The 26123-nt window shown below is 53.5% G+C and overlaps 7 protein-coding genes and 2 pseudogenes across 7 annotated transcripts, besides 21 other annotated features; all 9 read right to left on the reverse strand.

Moving 5' to 3' along the window:
• Positions 1-5603: part of a sequence feature (areas not merged during assembly with more than two copies in the genome that could not be assigned to a particular haplotype) that runs on past the window's edge.
• Positions 893-2866, reverse strand: Tc00.1047053508389.90 (surface protease GP63, putative; the record flags this gene model as incomplete). The annotated part of the gene is made up of 1 exon (XM_810773.1): positions 893-2866. One exon carries the CDS (start codon positions 2864-2866, stop codon positions 893-895), a length of 1974 nt encoding a protein of 657 aa, XP_815866.1.
• Tc00.1047053508389.100 (mucin-associated surface protein (MASP), putative) lies at positions 4218-5693 on the reverse strand (the record flags this gene model as incomplete). Its single annotated transcript, XM_810774.1, has 1 exon — positions 4218-5693. One exon carries the CDS (start codon positions 5691-5693, stop codon positions 4218-4220), a length of 1476 nt encoding a protein of 491 aa, XP_815867.1.
• Positions 4729-4783: a sequence feature (CT-rich).
• Positions 5378-5402: a microsatellite.
• Positions 5604-6521: a sequence feature (heterozygous, Esmeraldo-like haplotype).
• Positions 6155-6721, reverse strand: Tc00.1047053508389.114 (mucin TcMUCII, putative; the record flags this gene model as incomplete). Its single annotated transcript, XM_810776.1, has 1 exon — positions 6155-6721. One exon carries the CDS (start codon positions 6719-6721, stop codon positions 6155-6157), a length of 567 nt encoding a protein of 188 aa, XP_815869.1.
• Positions 6267-6371: a microsatellite.
• Positions 6522-10607: a sequence feature (areas not merged during assembly with more than two copies in the genome that could not be assigned to a particular haplotype).
• Positions 9657-9691: a microsatellite.
• Tc00.1047053508389.130 (mucin-associated surface protein (MASP), putative) lies at positions 10039-11226 on the reverse strand (the record flags this gene model as incomplete). The annotated part of the gene is made up of 1 exon (XM_810775.1): positions 10039-11226. One exon carries the CDS (start codon positions 11224-11226, stop codon positions 10039-10041), a length of 1188 nt encoding a protein of 395 aa, XP_815868.1.
• Positions 10280-10313: a microsatellite.
• Positions 10485-10529: a microsatellite.
• Positions 10608-10786: a sequence feature (haploid, non-Esmeraldo-like haplotype).
• Positions 10682-10804: a microsatellite.
• Positions 10787-11659: a sequence feature (haploid, Esmeraldo-like haplotype).
• Positions 11660-15744: a sequence feature (areas not merged during assembly with more than two copies in the genome that could not be assigned to a particular haplotype).
• Positions 11750-12319, reverse strand: Tc00.1047053508389.138 (mucin TcMUCII, putative; the record flags this gene model as incomplete). The annotated part of the gene is made up of 1 exon (XM_810778.1): positions 11750-12319. One exon carries the CDS (start codon positions 12317-12319, stop codon positions 11750-11752), a length of 570 nt encoding a protein of 189 aa, XP_815871.1.
• Positions 11862-11969: a microsatellite.
• On the reverse strand, positions 13117-13806 carry Tc00.1047053508389.146 (uncharacterized protein; the record flags this gene model as incomplete). The annotated part of the gene is made up of 1 exon (XM_810779.1): positions 13117-13806. The coding sequence occupies one exon, from the start codon at positions 13804-13806 to the stop codon at positions 13117-13119; it is 690 nt and encodes a 229-aa protein (XP_815872.1).
• On the reverse strand, positions 15638-16588 carry Tc00.1047053508389.154 (mucin-associated surface protein (MASP), putative; the record flags this gene model as incomplete). Its single annotated transcript, XM_810777.1, has 1 exon — positions 15638-16588. One exon carries the CDS (start codon positions 16586-16588, stop codon positions 15638-15640), a length of 951 nt encoding a protein of 316 aa, XP_815870.1.
• Positions 15745-16624: a sequence feature (haploid, Esmeraldo-like haplotype).
• Positions 15870-15897: a microsatellite.
• Positions 16057-16134: a microsatellite.
• Positions 16182-16274: a microsatellite.
• Positions 16625-26123: a sequence feature (areas not merged during assembly with more than two copies in the genome that could not be assigned to a particular haplotype).
• Positions 16747-16768: a microsatellite.
• Positions 18264-20531, reverse strand: Tc00.1047053508389.160 (annotated as a pseudogene).
• On the reverse strand, positions 21119-24817 carry Tc00.1047053508389.174 (annotated as a pseudogene).
• Positions 25122-25141: a microsatellite.

A 26123-nucleotide genomic window follows, 5' to 3' on the forward strand; every position in this document is an offset into this window, starting at 1 on the left:
GAGAGAAGCACGCAGACATGACGGGAGTCGCGTCTCTCCATCGGGAGAGTGAGCGCAGCAAAAAAAGAAAAATCATCAGGAGGGGAGAGAAATGCTGACTGCACTGCCAGCGCGTGAAATGAACACGAAAAGCAAAAAATCCTTAAAAACCGGCAGGGTGTGGCTGTGTGTGTGGCGCTGCGGGTGTCTGCCAGCCCTGGCCGCAAAAAAACAAAACAAGAGGGAAAGAAATGTGTGCTCCGCCCCACCGGCCCTCGTCGCACGCCCACACGTCACGGCTCCCTCAGCGCGCCGTTCGTCGCGGCCCCTCCTCATGCGTGCAGCAGGCGAGGCGCACAGGGCCGTCGTCATGAGCGTGTCGGTGGGTGTGCGAGTGGAGCAGTTGGGCGGGAAACACACAGCACCCCTCACAGGAAGAGTGCAGAAGAAACAATTAAAAGAGGGAAGAGTAGAAAAGAAAAAACGTCCATAGTGATTGCCCCCAAAAGCAAAAAAGAGGGATGCGGGAGTGAAAGATAAAAGGGAATGAAAGATGATATTTTTTTTAAAATAAAGAAACATTAAAACATTAAAAAAGAAAAACAACAAAGAAGGCTTCAAGAATTATAAATTACAAACAAAGAAAAGAAAAAAAAATTATTTTAGGATAAAATTTAGTTCTTTGAAGTGAATTTTTGCAGCGGAGGTCGTAATTGTTTTCATGCGTCAGCCAGTCACTCCTCACAGAGCCGCAAACCCCCACAGTCCCAACAGAAGGGGCAGCGATGGCAGCAGCCTGACCTCACAAACAGTGCCGCCATCACCCGTTGCTTCTCCAACGGCATGGGAGTTCGAATCCACGGACACCTGCTCTGTGTTGGCAGATTCCCCCACCGTTGCATTTTGTCCTGCTTTACTTTCTTTTTGAGGCTGCTGCAAGGTCGCTTGAAACCACTGGAGCTTCAGAAGTTTTGCCTGCAATGGACGCTTCGGCACGAGATTCTTCGGTAAAAGACGCTGCTGCACGTGGTTCCTCTTCATAAGGTTCTTCTGCGGTTGACGCTTGTGCTTTAATTTCCTCTCGAGGCTGCTGCGATGCCGCTTGCACCCGTGGAAAAGGCATTTCTGCATAAGGTTGGCCTGGGGAAGACGCTGCTGCATGAGGTTCTGCTGCAGGAGGCAACACCGAAGCAACCACAGACTCTTCTACTTGCTCCTCTTGCTCTTCTCCCTTGTCATCCTCCAACACACTCGGAATGACAAGACTGCTGCCGTTGGCGGCAATGGTGCAGACCTCAACGTACTTCGGGCACTTGATCTTTCCGTCTTTCTCAAAATCTTTCAGCCTCACTGGGATTTCAGTGCCCTCAGGGCAAGGCTGAAAACCACTGCTGCCGAGGTACTTCACCTTCACTGTGCCCTCTGCACACGACACCTGCGCGCACACTCCCTTGACGTTTTTATGTTTACCGTCATCATTTTTCGACGGTAATTCCGCATCCAGGCACCACGAGTCACCGCCAGTCAGCGACCCAGGGAGAGAAGTCACAGTTCCGTCCGAGCAAGTATTGTACTTTATCCCAGACGATTTTTCGTGAAATTCAGAAGAAACAACAGGGCAAACGTCCTTATCCACCAGACTCCCCTTGTCCTCAACGATGCTTGCGGTGCACGTCCCGACGTGACGGCGGTCGGAGGTGCAGCGAAGCGTCTCTTTGTCGGAGTCATTGCAGAACATTTGAGGATACTTGCCGGCAAGATTCTCGGTTGCATTGCACTTCTTCTCCAGGAAGTCGCAGCCGGTGCTGTTGCCCCAGCCCATCGGCTCCGCCATGCTCCAGTTCACGCTGTAGTACTCCATATCCGCAAAAACCGCCATCGTCAGAGCCGTGTAGTAGCCGGCGCCAACTGTGGGAGCCATCAGCTCGTCCCGCGCGTGGCGCTCCTTCCAGTGAGGGATCGCCCTTTCCCGAGTGCCACCTTCGTCCTCCAGCTCCATGCCCTTTAGAGAGTCACAACCAAAGTGCGCTTTAGCCTTCTCCTGAACGTGCTTCCCTGCCACCATCCTGCGGTGCTTCCCACGCACAATGTATTCAGAGTTCAGCATGCTCTTTTCTTCCATATTCCTTTGGCTGAACCCAAGTGCATGTGCAATTTCGTGTGCGGCAACGCGAACGCTCCACGCCGTGTCAGTCATGTACTTTGGATCAAAGTTCATGGCGCCAATGGAAGGACGAGAATCACTCCAAGTGCTACACGTTGCCGCCCAAACAGCCTTGCTTTCAGTATTTGACGGCCCAGCAAAAGCGTAGATGACAAAGTCAGCAGCCACGCCGTATAGCCGGTGCTCAATAGGAACCTTAAAGTGTTTGCACGCTTCATTCAAATTACTCGGCACGGTTATGTTCCTTCCAGTGGGTTTCACAAGTAGTCGCTCAGCGTGCAGTTTGACAGCACCGGGGAGAATCTTTTCAGTGTACAATTTCTTCTTTGCTTCCGACAATACATGTTCTTCTGTACAAGTTATCCGCTCCCCCAAGAGGTTGTCGCACTCATCCCCAAGCCCTTCGCAGTACGTCTTTTTCCCCTTGTTCGTGCTGTTCAGTCCATCCGTGAACACCTTGATGCGGATCGGCTCCCAGCCACTGTTTTCATCCTGTGTGGCGACGGTGTACGCCTGCATGGTTCCTTGTCCCTTGCGCGGCACCTCACGCACCACCGCAGTCGAAAGCGTGCCGCTCCTCATCATCTCGTCCAATCCACGGCGGTATTGTGTGGCGGGTGCAGCGGCAATACATGCAGTGGCGCAGTACATCAGCAGCAAAACCAGCAATGGGAGTGGCGGCGTGGCATGGCGTGGCTGGCGCATGGCCTGAAGAATATGCATTTCTTTTTTTCGTTTGGGCAGCAGCAGCAGTGCAGCCTGGCTGCGGGAGGGGAGAGAAAAAGAAAAAAAAGAAAAAGGAAATGGTTTAGTGCCGGTAATGCGTCAAAATGCGGCACATGCAGCGGAGTAACAGGAGACCACAGAGGCGGCCATGCACACCGCGTGCGCACCAACTCCATCAATGGGAAAAACCGTCTATCCGTCGTTGACTGAGCGTCCATCACCGTCGCACGCATTCCTTATCGGCCGCAACGCTCCCTACACGCGGAGTGTTTCGTCTGCTCTCCTCGCGGTGTTGCAATAAACGTGTGACCGGCCACTTAACAGCCACCAATTGTGCAGCGCCCGTCCCAGGTGCGGGAGCATCGCACAGCGCCCGCTCTTTCTATCCCAACAGCTCATAGGGGTAACGCCACCGCACGGTAACCTCATTATAATGGGCAGCCCTGAGGCGGGGATGGAAAGTGTCATGCAAACAAACATATTTTTACTCTTTCTTGCGGTGCTCGAAAACAAGCGTGACGACGTTGCAATTATCATGACGGTTCCTTCCCGCAATGCCACTGACGAAGGAGTTACTGTGAACCCACTGCGTGGAAGTCACCATGTTCGCCGTTGCTCCATAAAACTACCCACGACCACGCCGGCCATTCCCAGACGGCGGATATGAGTGTTGCCAAAGACAGCTACAAGCACCAACACACCGGGCTCCATGGTGCCCTCCATCACCATCCGCAGCGTGCGTGCGTGCGTTTTCAGCGTACACACCGCTCCACAGCGTGTGCAACTTGGCTTGTCTGTGTGTATCTGAGTGTTTGTCAGCGCCTATACTTGCAGAGCAGCTGTGCGGCACAAGAAACTCCAAAGAAAGCAACGGTAGAAAGAAGCGGATAGCACACACGCAAATTACTCATATCGTCCCACACACACGCAGCCAGTGGAATGGGTGCTCTCAACCACAACACAAGTAAAACAATGAAAAAAACAAAAAAGAAAAAGCCGAAGCGTGGGACGACCAGCGCACACACTCTCATTGCTCCCGTAAAGCAAAACACACACACAGGGAGAGAGAGAGAGAGAGAGGTCGCCCACTCAATGCAATGGAAACAAAACAGAAACAGTTACGGTGCTCCGCCCATGCAGCCAGGCAGGACGGCAGCGGTGCGTGTCGTGCAAAAGAGAGCACCAACGGGCCTGCATGGGTGTGCATGCATATATACAATGGGCACATTATGTGTGTGCTTCGTGGGGTGAGGTGAGGGCGAGAGTCCATGCAAGGGGACACACACACAGAGAGTGAGTGAAGGACGAGTGTGTGTGCGGGCGGTGCACGGCTCTCTCTCCCTCACTCTCACGCGGCCACCACCGTAGCAGCAGCCGCACACGCAACAACAAGAAGAAGAGGAGGCAAAAGAGGGGAGGTGGCGTGGGAGACCGCGGTGCTGCCGTCACTGTCGCCTGTATTTGCGGTGGCATTTGTACAAAGGGCGTTTTTATCCTTCGCGGATTCTTTGTCATTTTCTGTGAGATGCTCATTTGAGTCATCTTTTTTATTTACTGCTGTTTCAGTGGATTCAGCATTGTTTTGAACCTCCGCGTTTCCCTTGGCGGCCTCATGAGCGCCAGCAACTCCAGCACGTGCAGAAACGGAGGGTAATGATAGGTCGTTATTTCCATTTGATGTACCATCCGCGTTAATTAAAGGAGCTTCTCCTTCTAGCTGCTTTGTTGAACCGGCACTGGTCTGCTTCTGTTGCAATTCTTCTAGAGGTGAATTTGCCAGTGAACCTTGCGTTGCCCCTGCCTCTATTGGTAAGCCATGCAGTGTGTCGTGTTTTCCGTTTTGTTGTTGTACGTGAGCGTCTTCTTGTTCTTCACGTTTCTTTTCCTTTTCTTCTTTTTGATCATCATTTTCTTTATCAACGTGTTCGCTTCCTGCCAGAGGTTTTTCTGCATGCTTGCGTGTTGCTTCCAGGTGACTCTCAATTGAATTACGTTCTGCAGCACCTGCGTCAGGTTCATCAACGTCTTCTTTTTCTATCGGAGGTTCCTCTACGGGTTTGCGTGGTGTTATTTCTTCGACCTTTGGTGGCTGGTCGTCCCCTTGTGGTGGTTGTTTGGTTTTATTGTGTTCTTCGTTCAATTTTTTTCCTGGTGGTATTTCTTCTGGATTTTGTGTATGTTGATTGTCGATTGGAGTTTCTCGATCTTGTAGTCTTTCTCCCGGGTTATTTTCATTGTTTTTTGGATCTGATTTTACTCCTTCTTCCTCTTCTTCTTCTGCTGCTGCTGATGATGATGCCTTTTTTTCTGGTAGAGTCGGTAGAGATGGTCCTGTTGGAGGAGAATGTGGCGGTGGTGGGTTATTTCCCGTGCCACCCTCACCTCCCGGCAAACTTCCAGATCCTCCTCCTCCTCCTGCTGGTAAAACTCGTCCCGCCTGCAAACTCTGCTCCGATGAAAATGACCGTTCCGAACTGTCGCCGTTTTTGACAGGATCCCCACCATCTTCAGCAGCAACAACAACAACAACAACGGCAGAGCGTTGAGGCCTCCAACGGCTGCGGCCATCCAAAACGGCACGCACACCGTCCATCCCCTGACGCACGCATTCCTCAACGGCAGACACATTCGTCCTGCCTCCCGTCCTCCTGATGACCTCCTCCGCGCATTCCCTCCGCAGCTGAGTGATCCACCACGAGACCCAATACTCACCCGCACTGCCATTGGTACTGCCGACAAAATCGGCCGCAATTCCAGAAAAACCGCACCACAGCACGCAGAGGGCACACACCAGCAGCACACGGCCAGTCATCATCATCGCCATCACTCCCGTCACTTGCGTGTAGCCTTCAGCACAAACTAACTCCCCGTCAACGCAAAAAGCAAAAGGAGAGACAAGTCACGCAACCACGCATCGTCCCATCCAGCAATGAGAGTCACACACCACAACAACAGCAGCTCAAACACCATAAGACATATGGAATCAGTAAAAAGGTAAAAAAAAAAAAAACGCACAACGCCCTGCAAACCAGCAATTAAAATAAAGCAAAACAAAAGATTACAAACACACAAATGGATCCAGCTCGCATGCATAGGAGTGTGTTTGGACGCGTTCAACGCGGCGGATGCGGGAACAACGCGGAGCACACAGCAGGACAGTGGAAGCAAGCAAAGCAAAAACACAATCATCATAATTGCTCTTACTTTATACATCGGACCACAGCAGACACACGCACACATGTCCCCGCCGTTGAGTGCTGGCACGCACAGCCCGCATACACTTCTTCAGCCCAGAGTGGTGCACGCCAGCGCGGATACGGCGAGCAGCAGCGGGGCACACACCCACGCAGAGCTGCTGAGGCTGCCGTCAATTTCGCGAAGATGTGACGGCCCTCGGGTGGTCGTCGTAGTTGTTGTTTCCGTAGATGTAATGATTGGTGCCTCTGTGGTTGTTGTTGTTGTGGTAGTCGTATTTGGTGCGTTTGTCGTAGTCGTCGTTTTTCGCACTGTGAAATCAACTTTTGAAATCGTTGCGGATTTACCCGCAGCACTTGTTTTCGCTGACTGAACAGACGCAACCGATGCATCTTGACTGTTGGCATTCTCATTGGCTTTCGGAACTGTTTTTTCTTCTACATTGTTATTGTCTTGAACCGCTGGTGTAACGACCCCTGGACCTGGGACCTCGTTTTTATCCTTCTGCCTACCGTCCGTCCCACTTATTCCCGATTGTGGATCGGACTTCTGAACGGATTGAGCTAGTTTATCGCTACCCTCTGTCACGCACACGGACGGGCAGCAGCACAGGGCGAGCACCAACAGGGCGCACAGCAGACGGCACGTCATCATCATCGTGAGTGTGGTCGTTCGGTGGTGTGGAGCTGATCTGCACAGTGAGGGACATGGAGAGCAACAGGGGAGACGAGAGGTGCGGCAGACACACACACAGAGGGCACACCACATGAGGAGAGGGCAGCAGCCAGGCATGCACCGTACGCCGCACACCACGCACGACACACACTCCAATCCACAGGCAGCAGGCACACACACACAGCCCTGCCGCAACACCAACACACAGATGGAGGAGGGAGAAGCAAACAGGAGCGGCACACAAGGCTCCACCGCATGCACATACGGCGAGAGCGGTCCGTTTTGTCTGCACCCCTCACGGAGGGTACGCACACACACAAGAGGAGGTGCAGCGCACACAGCAACACAAAAGCAAAGTAACAGTAAAAAAGGGAATGATCCCCGCACACCACGTGGATTGTTGGTCCACGGGAAGTGCAGCCAACAATTCGGTTTGTGTTGTTCCTGCTTCTCGCCGTCAAAGTGTTGCAATAGATGTTTGTTTTTCCTTCCGTTGCTGTGACACCTGATTCCTCACCGTTTATTGCGGTGGAAATGAAAATATGTGAGTGGACTCCCACACACCAGGACGCACCTTCGCTCCTATTTATTGCTGCATGGAAGGACATGTGTGTTTGGTGGCGTCTCGTCCATATATTCTTCTGGGTGCACATTCCCCTGCAGGCTGAGGGCGGGATGGCGCTCCGTCGCGGTGCACTTCCCTCGCATGCCGCCCACTGTGATTCATCATGCATCACCCTCTCACATACTCCGTGGTGCCACACCGTTGATATTATTGCAGCCGCTGTGATTCCGCGTATTTCACGCATTTGATTGTGCCACAACACATCCGCTCGTGTGGCCGCCGCATCCAAACAGCGGTGCCCAACACCGTGAGCGGCAGTCCACATCCTTGCATGTCCCAACGCAGTGGTGTTGGACTGTCAGCCAGGCGACACACAACAAGAGAGTCTTGTGCTGGCAGTACAACACACGGAGCTGCAGTAAATGGCTCGGGCGGGGACGCATCTATTTGTCGCAAAGCAGTGAAAAGGAGTCGGGCAAAATAATGCCGGCTGCACTCACGACACCATATCCACAGCCAAAGCATGCGACGTGATGTGTGTTTCACTGGTGCTGTGAAATGCCTGCAGACGACGTCACTAGTGGAGGCACAGCACCCATGATCGGCGAACTGAAAATAATCGGCATGGGAGGCCACAAGAGGCAGCAACGACGCCAGCAGCAGGAGCAGCTCTCTCCCTCTCTCTCTCTCTGTTGCCTCCGAGAAGTAAACATTCCACCAGCCACAGCTGACTGTGCCATCGCGACACTCCATGCACGTCGTGGCTGCGTCAACACATCCTGTTCCCTGCAGCGCCTCAAAAGATGCCTCACTCCGTCCACTAAGCGCATCGATGTGGGCCGTGCCTCGGCTGTTCGTGAGGACCGCAACGATGTGAGGGTCACCGAGTCGCAGCATGTTTGTTGTGACGTTGTTGCATGGCACCTGCACACACACACACACGCAGCGCCTGCATCCCTCCCTTTTGTTTCCGCCCTCTGCCGGAGTGGCCACACACACGGGCAGCAGCAAAATCACTTCATCCTCGACGATCCAAAATCAACACTGACATCCCTCGCGACGCAAAGATCTCGGTTGCCAGCACGGGCTTCCTGCCGCTCTGCCATCGACGCTGAAACACGGCACAGTGCACGCACTTATTTTCCTCGTGTGCAGTCAGCCGTTTGCTTCACACATTCTTCGATGGGCTGACGCCCACAAAAGCACGCCACAAAAGGCCACTGTGATCACACACGCTCTTGCGATGAGCGTCGGTGTGTGCATGGACCCGCTGCTCACACGTGCTGGCAGGCAGCCTGCAGCCGGTGCCCTCGTGCCAGTTCATCGGCTCCAGAATGGAAAAGAGAAAGTGGCCTATTCCCGATGCACTTATTCCCACCAGCAGCACCAACACGCTGGTCGCCAGCCGTCATTCCTCAGCGCATCCAGGAATGCTGAAAAGTGACGTGGAGCTGCCAGCCAGCAATGCCACAATCCCCGCACACATGTCGGCCCCACCAGAGAAGACACACAAATCACAAACAACACCCCTCCACATGTCATCCGAACACCATTCCGACACACCGCGACACGCCAAACAGAAGTATTCGTCACTCCATGCACCTCCCCACACAATCAAATAGTCCACGCACCACGCACGGCAGCAGCTCACACGCACTCAGACAAGTGTTCTTCGGATCAGTGTTATCCACGTGGTGTGGTGGGAAGTAAACAAAAGACACGGGCTGCCAAACCCCAAAAGAGTGCCACGACTGGCCGCAAGTCAATGGAACGCAGCCACTCAAATGAATTCAGTCCTAATGCCCTCAACCTCCCGCATTCCCCCACTAAAACCCCAAGAGACGCAAAACAAAAACCCCGTCAAATAAAGTCGCTGTGCAACACCAATTGGAGCCGCAGTGCCTCCTGCTGTCCTCACAGTCCGCTGATGACGCCTGGATGCGGATGAGCACCCATCGGTCCTTCCAAACGGCGCTGTACACCTGCGACGCATCCTGCGCTCTGAGACACGCGTCCCTCACTATCACCAAAGACACCCACGCGCCGTCCGTACGCAACAAATAGTCAAGGAACCAAGGATGCGTAAGGCTCACAACGAGACACCCGCTAGCAATCACATCGCAGACATCAACAATAGCACCAGCAGCGCCAAAAGACGCGGGTGAATAAGATCAACAGACTCATGGCGTAGTTGAAGAAAGAACTTGGTGGCGTCAAAAAGAACCAAGAGGCTGACACTCTCTCAACAAGAGAGGAAAAATATAAGAATACAAAAAAGAGAAATTTTAAGCGTCCGCAGTCAAAGCAAGCCAATAACTGAAAAAAGGGTAGTGGGCGCACATAACCACACTTAAAAAAATAAAAAAAACAAAAACAAGAAAGAAAAAGTGTGGGACGACCAGCGCACACACTCTCATTGCTCCCGTAAGGCAAAACACACACACACAGGGAGAGAGAGAGAGTGAGAGGTCGCCCACTCAATGCAATAAAAACAAAACAGAAACAGTTACGGTGCTCCGCCCATGCAGCCAGACAGAACGGCAGCGGTGCGTGCGGTGCAAAAGAGAGCAACAACGGGCCTGCATGGGTGTGCATGCATATATACAATGGGCACATTATGTGTGTGCTTCGTGGGATGAGGTGAGGGCGAGAGTCCATGCAAGGGGACACACACACAGAGAGAGAGAAGAACGAGTGTGTGTGCGGGCGGTGCATGGCGCTCTCTCACTCACTCTCACGCGGCCACCACCGCAGCAGTAGTAGCCGCACACGCAACAACAACAAGAAGAGGAGGCAAAAGAGGGGAGGTGGCGTGGGAGACCGCGGTGCTGCTGTCACTGTCGCCGGTATTTGCGGTGGCATTTGTACGAAGGGCGTTTTTATCTTTCGCGGATTCTTCGCCATTTTCCGCGGGGTGTTCATGCCGTTGATGTTGTTGGACTTGTGTTTCATCACTTTGCTGCTGCTTTTCATGATCTTCTTCTTCCTCTTCCTCTTTTTCTTCTTCTTGTCGTGTGTGTTCAGTGCCGGATGTCGTCCCTGCCGGTCCTTCGGCTGGCGAGGAGTCGTTAGCCGCTGCTGCAGCAGACGTCTGATCTCCTGTTGAAGAGTCCCCTGTTGTGTTAGTTGGATGACTGCCTGAGGACCCCGCTTTACCACCGCTGCTGCCAGCTGAAGGGTCAACAACAGGAGCAGCAGGAGGAGCAGCAGCAGGAGGAGCAGCAGGAGGAGGATGAGCGGGAACAGATGAACCAGAAGAAACGCCACCGGTGTCATGACCACCAGCAGAACCATCACCAGGAGCAGCAGGAGCGGGAGGAGAAGCAAGAGAAGAACTAGAAGGAACGCTGCCGGTGGCATGATCATCAGTAGAACTTCCACTGCCACCACCACCAGAACCGCTTCCTCCACCGCCTCCACCACCAGAAGCCCCGGCAGCACCACCGCCTCCACCGCCAGAATTTCCACCATCACCAGAATCACCAGAAGAAGCACCACCAGAAGGACCAGGAGCGGGAGCAGCAGGAACGGGAGGAGAAGCCCCTGGACCAGAACTGCCTTCACCACCAGAATCACCACCACCACCAACATCAGGAGCCCCTGGACCAGCAGGACCACCAGAAGCACCAGCGTTAAAAGTCTCACTTGAATGCGAATCGTTCTGTATTACAACGGCAGTATTATCTGTTCCAGCCGAAGCTTCAACGGCAGTAATGGGCAGTACTGACCGCAAAGGCATCGTAATCGCAGTTTTATTACATCCGTCAGGCATGTGGGATCCATTCTCACCCAACACTCCCGACCCCATGCAGCCGCCCAGTGCGTTGGTGTCAACGTCCCTCGCATAAACACCGCCGGCACCGCACCACAGCACGCAGAGGGCACACACCAGCAGCACACGGCCAGTCATCATCATCGCCATCACTCCTGTCACGTGCGTGCAGCCTTCAGCACAAACTAACAACACGTCAACGCAGAGTGAAAGCAAAAGGGGAGACACGGCACAGTAGCAAACACCAGCAGCAGCAGCACGCATTTCATGAGAAATATAGAACCAATAAAAGTGAAAAAAGGCACAATGCGCTGCAAGTAAAGAAGAACACAGAAACCAAGGAAAAAACAAAAGTAAACAGGCAGCAATAAAGTAAAACAGTAAAAACACACACACAAAAGAGCTGCACAGTATGGCTCCAGCGCGCATGCCTCTATTCTCAACAGTGTGTCCACGCAAACAGTTGTGTGCGTGTCGTGCGTATGCGTATGTTTGGGATGCGTTCAACGCGGCGGATGTGGGGCACAACGCGGAGCACACAGCAGGGCAGCAGAAGCAAAGGAAGCAAAACACAATCATCATAATTGCTCTTAATTTATACATCGGACCACAGTGAACGTACACACATGTCCCCGCCGTTGAGTGCTGGCACGCACAACCCGCATACACCTCTTCAGCTGAGATTGGTGTACGCCAGCGCGGATACGGCGAGCAGCAGCGGGGCACACACCCACGCAGAGCCGCCGAGGCTGCCGTCAATTTCGCGAAGATGTGACGGTGCGCGGGTGGTCGTCGTAGTTGGTGCTTCCGTAGATGTAATGATTGGTGCCTCTGTGGTTGTTGTTGTGGTAGTCGTACTTGTAGTTGGTGCTTTTGTCGTAGTCGTCGTTTTTTGCACTGTGAAATCAACTTTTGAAATCGTTGCGGATTTACCCGCAGCACTTGTTTTCGCTGACTGAACAGACGCAACTGATGCATCTTGACTGTTGGCATTCTCATTGGCTTTCGGAACTGTTTTTTCTTCTACATTGTTATTGTCTTGAACCGTTGGTGTAACGACCCCTGGACCTGGGGCCTCGTTTTTATCCTTCTGCCTACCGTCCGTCCCACTTATTCCCGATTGTGGATCGGACTTCTGAACGGATTGAGCTAGTTTATCGCTACCCTCTGTCACGCACACGGACGGGCAGCAGCACAGGGCGAGCACCAAAAGGGAGCACAGCAGACGGCACGTCATCATCATCGTGAGTGTGGTCGTTCGGTGGTGTGGAGCTGATCTGCACAGTGAGGGACATGGAGAGCAACAGGGGAGACGAGAGGTGCGGCAGACACACACAGAGAGGGCACACCACATGAGGAGAGGGCAGCAGCCAGGCATGCACCGTACGCCGCACACCACGCACGACACACACTCCAATCCACAGGCAGCAGGCACACACAGCAACACACAGCCCTGCCGCAACACCAACACACAGATGGAGGAGGGAGAAGCAAACAGGAGCGGCACACAAGGCTCCACCGCATGTGCATACGGCAAGAGCGGTCCGTCGTGTCGGCACCCCTCACGGAGGGTACGCACACACACAAGAGGAGGTGCAGCGCACACAGCAACACAAAAGCAAAATAACAGTAAAAAAGGGAATGATCCCCTCACACCACGTGGATTGTTGGTCCACGGGAAGTGCAGCTAACAATTCGTTTTGTGTTCTTCCTGCTTTTCGCCGTCAAAGTGTTGCAATAGATGGTTTTATCCCTTTCGTTGCTGTGGCACCTGATTCCTCACCGTTTATTGCGGTGGAAATGAAAATATGTGGGTGGACTCCCACACACCAGAGCGCACCTTCGCTCCTATTTATTGCTGCATGGAAGGACATGTGTGTTTGGTGGCGTCTCGTCCATATATTCTTCTGGGTGCACATTCCCCTGCAGGCTGAGGGCGGGGTGACGCTCCGTCGCGGTGCACTTCCCTCGCATGCCGCCCACTGTGATTCATCATGCATCACCCTCTTTCACATACTCCGTGGTGCCACACCGCTGATATTATTGCAGCCGCTGTGGTTCCGCGTATTTCACGCATTTGATTGTGCCACAACACATCCGCTCGTGTGGCCGCCGCATCCAAACAGCGGTGCCCAACACCGTGAGCGGCAGTCCACATCCTTGCATGTCCCAACGCAGTGGTGTTTGACTGTCAGCCAGGCGACACACAACAGGAGACTCTTGTGCTGGCAGTACAACACACGGGGCTGCAGTGAATGACTCGGGCGGGGACGCATCTACTTGTCGAAAAGCAGTGAAAAGGAGTCGGGCAAAATAATGCCGGCTGCATTCACGATACCATATCCACAGCCAACGCATGCGACGTGATGTGTGTTTCACTGGTGCTGTGAAATGCCTGCAGACGACGTCACTAGTGGAGGCATGCCACCTATGATCGGCGGACAGACAATAATCGGCATGGGAGGCCACAAGAGGCAGCAACGACACCAGCAGCAGGAGCAGCTCTCTCCCTCTCTCTCTCTCTGTTGCCTCCGAGAAGTAAACATTCCACCAGCCACAGCTGACTGTGCCATCGTGACACTCCATGCACGTCGTGGCTGCGCCAACACATCCTGTTCCCTGCAGCGCCTCAAAAGATGCCTCACTCCGTCCACTAAGTGCATCGATGTGGGCCGTGCCTCGGCTGCTCGTGAGGACCGCAACGATGTGAGGGTCACCGAGTCGCAGCATGTTTGTTGTGACGTTGTTGCGTGGCACCTGCACACACACACACGCAGCGCCTGCATCCTCCCTTTTGTGTCCGCCCTCTGCCGGAGTGGCCACACACACGGGCAGCAGCAAAATCACTTCACCCTCGACGACACAAAAACAACACCGACATCCCTCGCGACGCAAAAACCTCAGTTACCAGCACGGGCTTCCTGCCGCCCTGCCATCGAAGCTGAAACACGGCACAGTGCACGCACTTATTTTCCTCGTGTGCAGTCAGCCGTTTGCTTCACACATTCTCCGATGGGCTGACGCCCATAAAAGCACGCCACAAAAGGCCACTGTGATCACACACGCTCTTGCGATGAGCGTCGGTGTGTGCATGGATCCGCTGCTCACACGTGCTGGCAGGCAGCCTGCAGCCGGTGCCCTCGTGCCAGTTCATCGGCTCCATCACGGAAAGAGAAAGTGGCCTATTCCCCATGCACTTATTCCCGCCAGCAGCACCAACACGCTGGTCGCCAGCCGTCATTCCTCAGCACATCCAGGAATGCCGAAAAGTGACGTGGAGCTGCCAGCCAGCAATGCCACAATCCCCGCACACATGTCGGCTCCACCAGAGAAGACACACAAATCACAAGCGACACCCTCCACATGTCATCCGAACATCATTCCGACACACCGCGACACGCCAAAAAGAGGTATTCGTCACTCCATGCACCTCCCTACACAATCAAATATTCCACGCACCACGCACGGCAGCAGCTCACACGCACTCAGACAAGTGTTCTTCGGATCAGTGTTATCCACGTGGTGTGGTGGGAAGTAAACAAAAGAGACGAGCCGCCAAACCCCAAAAGAGTGCCACGACTGGCCGCGAGTCAATGGAACGCAGCCACTCAAATGAATTCGGTCCTAATGCCCTCAACCTCCCGCATTCTCCCACTAAAGCCCCAAGAGACGCAAATCAAAGGCATCGTCCAATAAAGTCGCTGTGCAACACCAAGTGACGCCGCAGTGCCTCCTGCTGTCATCCGGGGCCGTTGTGGACGCCTTCACGGGGACAGACACCCACCGGATATTCCAAACGGCGCTGTGCACCTGCGACGCATCCAACGCTTTGGGACGCACATGCCTCACTATCACCAGAGACGCCCACGCGACGTCGGACGCCCCACACAATCAAAGACGCAAGTATACGTCAGAGTAGCAGCAAAGCATCCGCTAGCAATCACACCGCAGGCATCATCACAAACAGCAGCAAAAGCGCTGCAGTCAACTGTGGGCTGCCATGGACCAACTGACGCATGGCGTATGTAGAAGAAAGAGCGTGGCGTCTTTAGAAGGATAAGAGTAGCTGACACTTCCTTAACAGGATGAAAACAATATGGAAACAATATGAAAAATTCAGGCGTCCACAGTCAAAGCAAACCGCCGATCACAAAAGCCGAATGGACGCACTCAACCACAACACAAGTAAAACAATGAAAAAAACAAAAAAGAAAAAACGAAGCGTGGGACGACCAGCGCACACACTCTCATTGCTCCCGTAAAGCCCAACAGGGAGAGAGAGAGAGAGGTCGCCCACTAAATGCAATAAAAACAAAACAAAAAACAGAAACAGTTACGGTGCTACGCCCATGCAGCCAGGCAAGACGGCAGCGGTGCGTGTGGTGCAAAAGCGAGCACCAACGGGCCTGCATGGGTGTGCATGCATATATACAATGGGCACATTATGTGTGTGCTTCGTGGTGTGAGGTGAGGGCGAGAGTCCATGCAAGGGGACACACACAGAGAGTGGGTGAAGGACAAGTGTGTGTGCGGGCGGTGCATGGCTCTCTCTCACTCACTCTCACGCGGCCACCACCGCAGCAGCAGCCGCACACGCAACAAGAAGAAGAAGCAAAAGAGGGGAGGTGGAGTGGGAGGCCGCGGCGCTGCCGTCACTGTCGCCTGTATTTGCGGTGGCATTTGTACGAATGGCGTTTTTACCTTTCGCGGATTCTTCGCCATTTTCCGCGGGGTGCTCATGCTGTTGATGTTGTTGGACTTGTGTTTCATCACTTTGCTGCTGCTTTTCATGATCTTCTTCCTCTCCCTCTTCTTCTTCTTGTCGTGTGTGTCCAGTGCCGGATGTCGTTCCTGCCGGTATTTTGGCTGGCGAGGAGTCGTTAGCCGCTGCTGCAGCAGACGTCTGATCTCCTGTTGAAGAGTCCCCTGTTGTGTTAGATGGATTACTGTCTGAGGACCCCGCTGTACCATCACTGCTGCCAGCTGAAGAATCAACAACAGGAGGATCTGAAGGAGGAAGAGCAGGAGAAACAGCAGGAGCAGCAGGAAGAGCAGCAGATGAACCAGAAGAAATGCCACCGCTGCCTTGATCTCCAGCAGAAGTTCCACTGCCTCCACCAGCACCAGAACCACCACCAGCAGAACCAACTCCAGAACCAGAACCTCCTGCACCACCACCAGAACCGCCTCCACCAGCAGATGAAACAGCAGGAGAAGCACCAGCGTTGGAAGTCTCACTTGAATGCGAATCGTTCGGTATTACAACAGTATTATCTGTTCCAGCCGAGGCTTCAACGGCAGTAATGGGCAGTACTGACCGCAAAGGCATCGTAATCGCAGTTTTATTACATCCGTCAGGCATGTGGGATCCATTCTCACCCAACACTCCCGACGCCATGCAACCGCCCAGTGCATTGGTGTCGACATCCCTCGCATAAACACCGCCGGCACTGCACCACAGCACGCAGAGGGCACACACCAGCAGCACACGGCCAGTCATCATCATCGCCATCACTCCCGTCACTTGCGTGTAGCCTTCAGCACAAACTAACTCCCCGTCAACGCAAAAAGCAAAAGGAGAGACAAGTCACGCAACCACGCACCGTCCCATCCAGCAATGAGAGTCACACACCACCACAACAATTGAGTGGGCGCGGCTCAACAACAATCAAAAAAAAAAAAAAAAAAAAAAGGAGCACTCCTCGCCGTGCACCGTTCCTCACACTCCCACAGTCACCATTACTGTTATTCCCTCTCTCCTCAGTCCCTCACAGGCACGCCACGCTCAATCCAACACGCGCCCCTCCCAGCACAGGCAGTCCGTCATGCGCTCCCGCTGCGCCGCAACCACACACGGATCAGGTTGGCCGTCATGCACTGCATCTCGTTGTCCTCCTTGTGCTTGAAGCAGACCCTCACATTCTCTCAATCCACGGCATGGGAACTGCGAGTGGCGGCCGAGAGGTGCCACGTGTCTGAAGATCCTAATGTGCGGAAACAACGGCCACCCTCACTCACTCAACTCTCCCGCACACAAGGGCGGTGTCATGGCAAAGAGAAGCCCGCCGCACAGCAAATGCACAATGACACATGCAATAGCCGTGCCACCGACGTCGCACCGCAGGATAGAGCCATGCGGACAGCACAAACACGGCGGCAAAGAGAGGGACGGGGCACATCCAAGTGCATACCGCAGTCCTTCACTTCTCCCTTCCCCGGCGGGTTGGCGTCCCACACCCACAAATGAGGCACGGCGCACACCATCGGCTCCCTCCGAGTGCACTCAGCAGGCCGGCGCCCAGTCACCCTCCTGCCATCGCAAAGGGGACCACAAGAAATCGTCGTCGCGGACCATCGGTGCCTCTAGCGGAGAAGAAAGTGAAATAAGGGCGTGTCAAAAGCACAGCCAGCAGAGGGACAACAAAAGAGACACAGTAACACAAGGTGACAGCGGACACGGCACAACAAAAGCACGCCGCAGTGAATTACCAAACAAAAAAAAAAGGGTAAAAGTCCAGGAGGAGTTGACGGAAATTTAAAAAAATGTGGTGAAGATCAATTCGGCAAGACTTTTATTTCATGTGCCGAGCAGCACAACAAAACGACCGTGTGTTTGTGTTTATACATATCGCCCGCACCAGGAAGGAAGAGAAAAACCAAATTAAAAAAAGGAATTGCACTGTTCCACCAGCCCACAAAACATCCTTCACATTTCATGCAGCAATCGGCCTGTTCTTCCAATTCGTGTTTCGTGCAGTCCGTGGAACGCGCAGCCGAAGGGCCGGCACCGCGTGTGGGCGACAAGAAAGCAAACAAGAGAGGGAAACACGTCGCTCATGACGGTGCGCAGCAGCCAAACACCACGTAAAGCAAAAACAAAAATAGTTATTACTCCGGCTGAACTACATTAAAAAGAACACTGAAAAGTAAAGACATTGAAGAACCAAACGAGCAGTAAAATAGAATTAAAACGGTGGTATAAAAAAGGACGGGCAATGCGGCATGTATTCTCCGTGAGGAGTCGCAGATCCACACTCCGTGGCTCAGAAGACTGCCATCACCCAAATACAGTCCCAGTAGAAGCAGCAACACACACGACACGCACACACGCACGGTGTTGTTACCGCTTAAATCACGCAGTGTCAATTTCACGTCGTTGGGAGAGACGAGGTGGTCGTCGGGACTCACGCCGCTCCACACCCTGCGAGGTGACTTTTTTTAATGGGGATTCGTGTCCAGGGGCGTGGTGCTCATTCATTTCTCTTCCGTAATATCCCCAGCAATTTGCTCTCTGACGCTGTCAACTACTCGAATCTTCTCGGGTGGTGTCGGAGACGCTTCCCTCGTCGGAACGGGGTCTCTGTCCTTGAGTGCACGCATCGCAGTGGAGTTCAGTGGGCGGCTGTACAGAAAGACGTTCGTCAGCGTCACATGAGATTAGTGCCCACAGCACGCGCCAAAGCAAAACCTCAGTACATCAGGTGGCTTCTGACCTGTTAACAGCACCTCTTCCTATTCCGCCCCCAGCAACTGACCATCAATGTGCACAGAGGCCTCCTTGCCTTGCAGCATGAGTGCCACTTGGTACTCTTCCTTCTTCGGCTCCCAAGTGCTCCTCCGTGTTGTTGTCGTGCCTTCGAACGCCGTCTCCCACTTCTTATTGTGGCTGCACGACAGTCCCATGGTACGATTGGGCTCAGTGTTCGCCAACACCACAGTCAGTTGAGAAATGTTCCCACTCGGAGCCTCTTCGATGGTCACCGACACCACAACTGTGAAGTCGTGGCTCAAGAATACATGGCGCACATTATTAACCCGAGTGTTCACAGTCCATATTGCCCTGGACTCAATTCTCGTCAATTGTAACCCATCGTTGTTCTTCACTGCATTCGTCACCGTCGCATGCAGGCAAAGGTACTCGTCGTTCCACGTGCCATTACTGGCCGCATCGGACAAAACTGCCACCAGACCCGCCGTGGGTATAGACACGCTGGAGAAGAAAGTGTCCTTTTGCGCCCCAGTACTGAGGACGGACTTGATTGCACTCACTTCCTCCGTCAGGCGGGAAAGTAAAATGGCACGGCCCTCACCGTTGCCCCTCCGTTGTAAAAGATGCAAACTGCCATCCGAGTACAGCAGGGTGCTGGCGAGCTCCCAATTCACAGCACTGTCCGTGACAACCGGTCCAACGTAAAACGAGCGGTTGTTGTCCGTGACCCAAACGTAAAGCGGATTGGCCTTATTCTCCACCGAGGCGTGCCCTCTCTGAGTGTACAGCATGACCTTCCTTTCCTCAATGGTCGCGGTGATGAGGGCATCCACATGCAGGCTTTCCTTCTGATAGTCTCCCGATCCTGAGTTGACCCACACGCCTAAAAGCTTCTCGATGGCCTCCGTCCACGTTGTCCCCATGTCACGCGACTCGTACACCCTCTGGCCATTCTCGCAGTCAACAATCATGGGAAGTGATCCCTCCCACTCGGTGACGCGGGGGTTAAGACATTTCGCAGGGGACATGCCCTCAGAGAGCGCCCAGGCACTGCCGTTGTCCGTCGAGTAAATGGTCATGGAGCAAACGTATTCTGCCTCATTCTTCGCCATTAGAGGAAACAGGAAGGTGCCATCCTCCATCACAACACCTGCGCCACCAGAAGCAATGAACTCCGTCCAGTCACCTTCGTGAGAAGCAGAAGAGATCAGTTTCGAGAGTGTTTGGGGTCGCCCCATTCGATCCGTTCACTCTGCTTGCCACCCGTGGGATTCGTGACATCACCCACAAACAGTTCCAGCTCCAAGCCGCCCTCTCTCCAACACCCACCTTCGTAGGACACATCCGAGCCTCCCGCAAGAAGAAACACTCCGTGGCCCTTCGTGATCGTTGTGGAGTGGTGCACAACACCCAAACCCTCCTTTCCCTCCGCTGCACCAAGCACAGTGTGTGCGCTCCATGTATCTTTTATTGACCTCACCAACAAGAGTGGAACAATCCCACGCAGGGTCAATGTACCCCGCAACAACATCAGAAGAAAAGGGCTTAGTTAATTGGCCACATTGATATCCGGCATCCAAATGTGACCCTCGGCAAAAGCAGCAATTACTCCACCAGCTCTGACGAGAGAGGGTAAAACAAATGAATCCCTTGGCGTGCCTGGAACAACCTCATCCCTCAGCTGCAACACCTTCTTCTGTGAAAAAAATAGATCGACCCTCTCCGGCCCCTGAACACTTCTTAAATCATTCTTGCCATCATTATCCTTTGCAGGCGTGGCTCCACAAGTACCGCAGCACATCAACACAACAAGGAAGAGCAGCACCGCGAAAGCAAACACACGCCGCGACATGTTGGGCCTCGGCGGCTCACTCTCTCCTCCTTCCCTCCTCCTTCCGCTGGATCCGGTCACGCGGCGACGGTTGTGTGTGCGGGGCGCCTTCACTGCAGCAACACGTGAGTGCATACAAATATGTATGTCTATGTGTGTGTCAACTGTGTGCTGTTGGTCCTTTCAGAGCCCTCGAATTTCACAGTAGCGTTTAGCGCTTGTTTTCCTTCATCGTTTGTGTTTGCGCGCAAGAAATCAAATTAAACTTTAAAAAACACCAATACAGAGCGTGGCAGGGGAGTGAGTGGCGCCGCCATCCACAGTGTAACACACCAGCGTCGTCGTAACCGCGACAGTAATTAATCTCCCCGTCAACAACGGCTCAAGCACTGTGAGGCCCCAGGCAGAAGCAGAGACACTGACGTTTGCGCACGGGCCAATACACCCTCCGGCAAGCAGCACCAACCAACAGACAGACAGCAGAAAGTAAGTGCAATAAAAATCCCAAGTACTGCGGGATCCTTGCAAGCAGCGCTCCCTGATCGCAGGGCCTTTAAAGCGTTCCTCGCTGCAACATCCCCACCACTCCCTCGGCGTGTCGGTGGATTTTCCCGTTCACCGGAACAAAAACGGCGGGATGCTCCGGCAGGGCTCGAAGACACACAGAGCGCACCGTCGACGCGATCAACGGGCGCAGGCCCTCGTGAAGTGAGATCCCACAACCGTGATCCCTCCATTGACTCCCCTGGACGTGGAGGAGGCATGAAATGTCCTCTTCTCTACAGTAGTCCCGAAACGCAAAAAATCCGCAGGACATCCCGCGCAGCCACGGCCTCCTCAGCAGCCCGACAGTCCACGCCGTCGCACCGCTCCTCAGGAGGTCGCCAGGCCCGGTAAGGCAAGCAAAAGGGGACCAGCAATTCGTTCAGGGCGTTCAGCAAAATGGGGTGCAGCAGTCGGGTGAGCGCGGCCCATCCACGTCCTCCCCCTCAACCGACCCACCACACAGTCGGATCACACACCCAAAAAGAGCAGTGGCGCCCAAAAAAATAACAGTGACACTAACGCCTCGTGCTCTCCTCAATGTAGTTTCACGGCACACCCGAGGCATCACAGGAAGGGACAAATACTTACATTCCGTCGGCATAAGCACGGAAATAAAGCGCGGATTTTGGCCCCGTGAACTCCCATCCAAATCGTCTCGGCCACAGAGTGTCTGTCACCGACCCTCAGGAAGGGCTGATGTATCAACTGCCGCTGATCGATCTCCGGCGATTGAAACAAAAAGAGCCACTGTCTCTCGAGGTTAGTCACCACCCTTTCCTCCCATCGAAGAAAAAAAAGCAAAGTGACGGTGTGGGCGTGTCTAACTGACAGAAATGGAGGAAGTGACTCCAGCCGCGGAACAAATTGAGCGAATCCTCCTCCCAAATCCTTCAAAGAGACCGGTCGGTCAGCTGCCGAGGTTGACGGCGCGGAGGACAACACCTTGAATGCATGGAGCGCTGCAGCAGCCTGAATATATTCTGCAATATCCGCGGTCAGTCCATGAACGTACAACAAAGGGACACCAAGTTCAATTGGGCGTGTGAACCCGTCAGTGACCACCCGCGCCGGAGGATCGCCACTCCCACCCTCTAGGGGCACCTCAGTGACGTCAAATATTTCCACCGCATGGCATAAATTAGTGCCTTGCAGCACCCCATGCAGTGCAGCAATAGAAAACCACCTCGAACACGGCGTGCGACAAAGATACCAAAGGAAGGTGCAGCAAATGTCCTCCACATCTCAGCAGTTCCAATCATCCAGTAAAAGGCAGGAGAGTCACACAGCACCCACGGACTCAGCAAATATGGCGTCAAAAGGCAGCGAGATGTCAGATGTCAAAAGGCCCGCATTTCCTTCCCCCGTGACACTTCCACAAATGAATACAAACGCCATGCTCTGCGGCCTCTCGACCCCTTCAAGGCAACGTTGCAGCCACATGGCGATGGCCCAACGTGGCTGGCGATCAGGTCCAGTCGTCGCGGCAAAACAGTACAGAAAGTAGGGTGGTGAGCCCGCACATTCGCCTCGTCGATGCCTGCCTCAGCTGCAAGAGTGAAACTCGTCTTCCCAACAGCCACGCTTCGGGTCGCTGAAACAACTGCCCTCACACCGGCAATGACATCTGCATGCGCCTGTAATTCCTCGACACAGCCCGTCAGAAAAAAACCAAAGCGGCACTCAACCTCTGCTGCCACACATCCCTCGTAACCATTTGCAAACTCGTCATCCAGCAGAAACACCCCCAAAAAATAACAAGAAGACCGTTCATTGCTGGCAAGGGTCAAGAACACGTCTCTTTCATCCTGCAACGGATGATTATGCCTCCTGCGTAACGCGACTACAAGTACGCGGTGCGCCAACACCGAAAAGGTGGACATGTTGCCCCATGTCCCTCCCTCACCACAGGGGTCCAATAAGCGCAACAGACCATCCTCTCAGCAAAGAAAAAGCCCAATGGAGCGGACACTGCAGTGTGCGGACCACACAGCAGAAACTCCCTCAGAGAACAAATGCTTCTGAATGCCTTTCAGAAGAGGCCAGCGGGTTGGCCGTGAAGCCGATAGACACCGGAGAGCCACCTGCTCTGCACGCATCCAATGACGCAATCGAGAGCACAGTGTTACAGGTCACATCAACCATCCTATTCTCGTCTCCTTCTGTGCGGGCATGACAGTCCTGCCATCATCCCTCGCCCTCACAAACTATTCCACAGGGTCCTTTGACCAAAGACCACCACACTGCGATATGCCACCGGATAAGTGATCCCCATACCGCACACAATAATAAAATGTTCCCCACGTCAAGGACCGCAGTGAAAACGAGCACAACGATGAGCAACATGAGAGTTGTCTGTGCTCGAATTCATCACAACACTCTGCCCCCGTTGGTTCAGGCCTCTGCCACAGGAAAAGGCACAGATGTAACATCATTTGCACGCAACAGAGTGAAATCCGCAAGAACGTTGTCAGAGTCATACAGGACGCAACAATCACCAGCCCGGTCAGTAGCCGTTGTGGGCATATTCTGCAAAACATGTTCCACGCCTACAGGAAATTTGTTGTCCAGCTGCACAAATAATTTATTGTTGGGCCAAGCAACGTGGGACCAAGAACGACGACACCCGTCAATATTCGGTCGTAAAACCGCCAGTGAGAGCCATTGATTGGAATAAACACCAAAGCCGCCAACGGCCAACAAGAACTGCAACAAGGCATTCGTACTTGAATCAAAGAACGTATTCTTCTCCTCCATGAAGAAAAAAAAAAACAATATTTTTCCTCCTTACAGAGCCTTCCAGCAATGAAACACCATCATGCAATCCGCCCTTATCGGCACTACTCAGGAGCACAAGAACTGTGCAACGCGTAGAGGGCGCTGCAATCAAGCAAATTAGATGCTCCACGGTGGCAAGCAGACTCCTCCCAGGCCAAGCATCAACCAGTCGCGAGCAGCATGTCTCTTCATGGGCTCGCCGTTTTGGTTCCAAGCAAGACGGAAGGCTTTCGTCGCTCAGCACCAACCCCGCGTTACATCGTGTCGTCAAGGGAATCAAGTGAGGACGACGGAGTACATCATCGGCGAAATCGCCCTCATTTGTGGGAAACGGCATCGCACACGCCGGAAACAGGTGCGCATGATGTCCCTCCACGTCGGCTGCGCAGCCTGTCAGATGGAGAAAATTAGGTGAAACGGAAGTCAGCGCACTCACCTCCACCCCAGGCAGTTTTATCAGGACGACCAAAGCACCAAGCTGGGGCTCCACACTTGTTGAGGGATATTGTGACGCTCTGACGCGTCCACGTGCATGTCCACAGAACGTCCTATTTCCTTTTCCCCCGCCGCACCGTCTTTTAAGCCACATCCAGGAGGGACCGGATGGCGAGTGGCACCTGGTCAGCCAGCAGCGTTCCATTCCTTAAGGCTCCAAAAACCAAAGCCCCAAAACCACCGGCCATCAATCAATGATGCCGTTGACACAAGACCTCCTCTGGCCAACGCCACACACTTGTTCCGGAGCACATGTTATCCCATGCCTCGCTGACGCCGCCCTCAGCATCCTCTACAGGTACACCGTGCATTCACTCCCAAAATACGGGTGTGGAGTACACCTCAATAATAACTGCACAATTAGCCTGCAAACTGCTCGCTGAAAGTTGTCATTGTGTTGGGTGGCAGGGGCAACGCAATCACACCTCGCGGCTCCTCAGGAGATCAAAGAAGATAGCAATCGCCATTCAACTGAGATGGGCTTCGCAAGCCCCTTGCGACTTTTGTCCGATGGGGTGCTTCAGTGCGTATGAAGCCTTGTCCGCGGGACGGAATGCCTATGCGCTCTAAAAACGTAAGCATGAACTCACGGGAGAAGAATACATAATATAACGGAAGCAAAATGCCACAAATAAGAAAGAACGGTAAAAAAATTATATGGAGGGGTATAGATATGAAAATATGCATTGATCAATGTATAGGTATATCGATATGGGTATGAGTATCAAAACGCTACTTTATTTTTATTTATCGATGCATCTGTATAGATATGGATATATCCCTTCCTTCCCCTACTAAAATTCGACAGATTGCTTGGCTTCTTGGTTTATTGAAATGCTATTCTATTGACTGTATATTTATATAGATAGGCATGTAAATATCGGTACTAATATCTATTCAGCGCTGTTGATATATATATATATATATATTGTTACTATTCCTCGTGTCTTCTCAAATAAATACAAAGGCCCACACGCCAGCCACCATCGCAGAGCATGTCCGCCCAACGATCGGAGATGTAAAAGAGAGACCCGGCACCCGAAGTGGGAGCCGGACAGCGGGGTAAATGCAGACCCGCCTTTCCGCACAGTTCCAGTCGGCCGGTATTCACAATGTCCGGTAGATGCCCGTGGCGTGCCGTGCGGTAGCGGGTCAGTCAGGCATTGCTGTGGCACGGAAACCCGCACGCTAAACGGCAAAACCAAACTGGTGGGGATCCCATCGGGATGTCGTCGCCGAGCAACGTGCGCCTTCTCGGCGGCCTGAGCCCTCTGCCGCCGGGAAATCGGCAACAGCGTGACGCTAATCAATGCATGTGTGCGTGCCAATTTAGGCACACGGTGCACTGTTTCTCGGTGGCATTCTCCTCCTGCGTGGAGGCGGGGGCTCTGCGTTGGCTTGATGCTCTTCATGCGAAAGTTCGAGCTTTGCAGCGCGTGGTTACTCATTCTCCATTTTTAGTGTCACGACTTTCTTTCTGTCGGGTGTTTGTGCCGGGTGTGGGTGGTCAATCCCCCGGCATTCCCCGCCTGCCTGCCGCATTAAGGGAACCTATGAGGTGCCACTTCCTTCGGTGCCGACGGTAGCTCTGTTCCGGAGTGTTCGAGTGCCCGTATGCGGGATAGTGGTCCCGCTTTCCCTTGAGCCCTGAATTCACACAGTACGTGCATTCGAGCGCGGTGGATGCCGTCAGACCGTCATATTCCTGGCAACGCCTCCTATTTGTCGGGGGAACTCTTGCTTGTGGAAGTGCCAAAGATGAATTACGGTTCCGGCTTGACTTTCGTACAACACCGTGCGAAAACTGCATGGGAGTGGCTTCGGCATGGGCTGTACAGTCTGCGGCGGAGGTGCGATCGGTGTGCCGTCTCTCGCTCTCGTCCTCGCTCAAGTGCTGGGCGGTGGTTCCGG

Source organism: Trypanosoma cruzi, genomic scaffold, assembly GCF_000209065.1.
Source record: "Trypanosoma cruzi strain CL Brener 1047053516799 genomic scaffold, whole genome shotgun sequence".
Lineage (NCBI taxonomy): Eukaryota > Euglenozoa > Kinetoplastea > Trypanosomatida > Trypanosomatidae > Trypanosoma > Trypanosoma cruzi.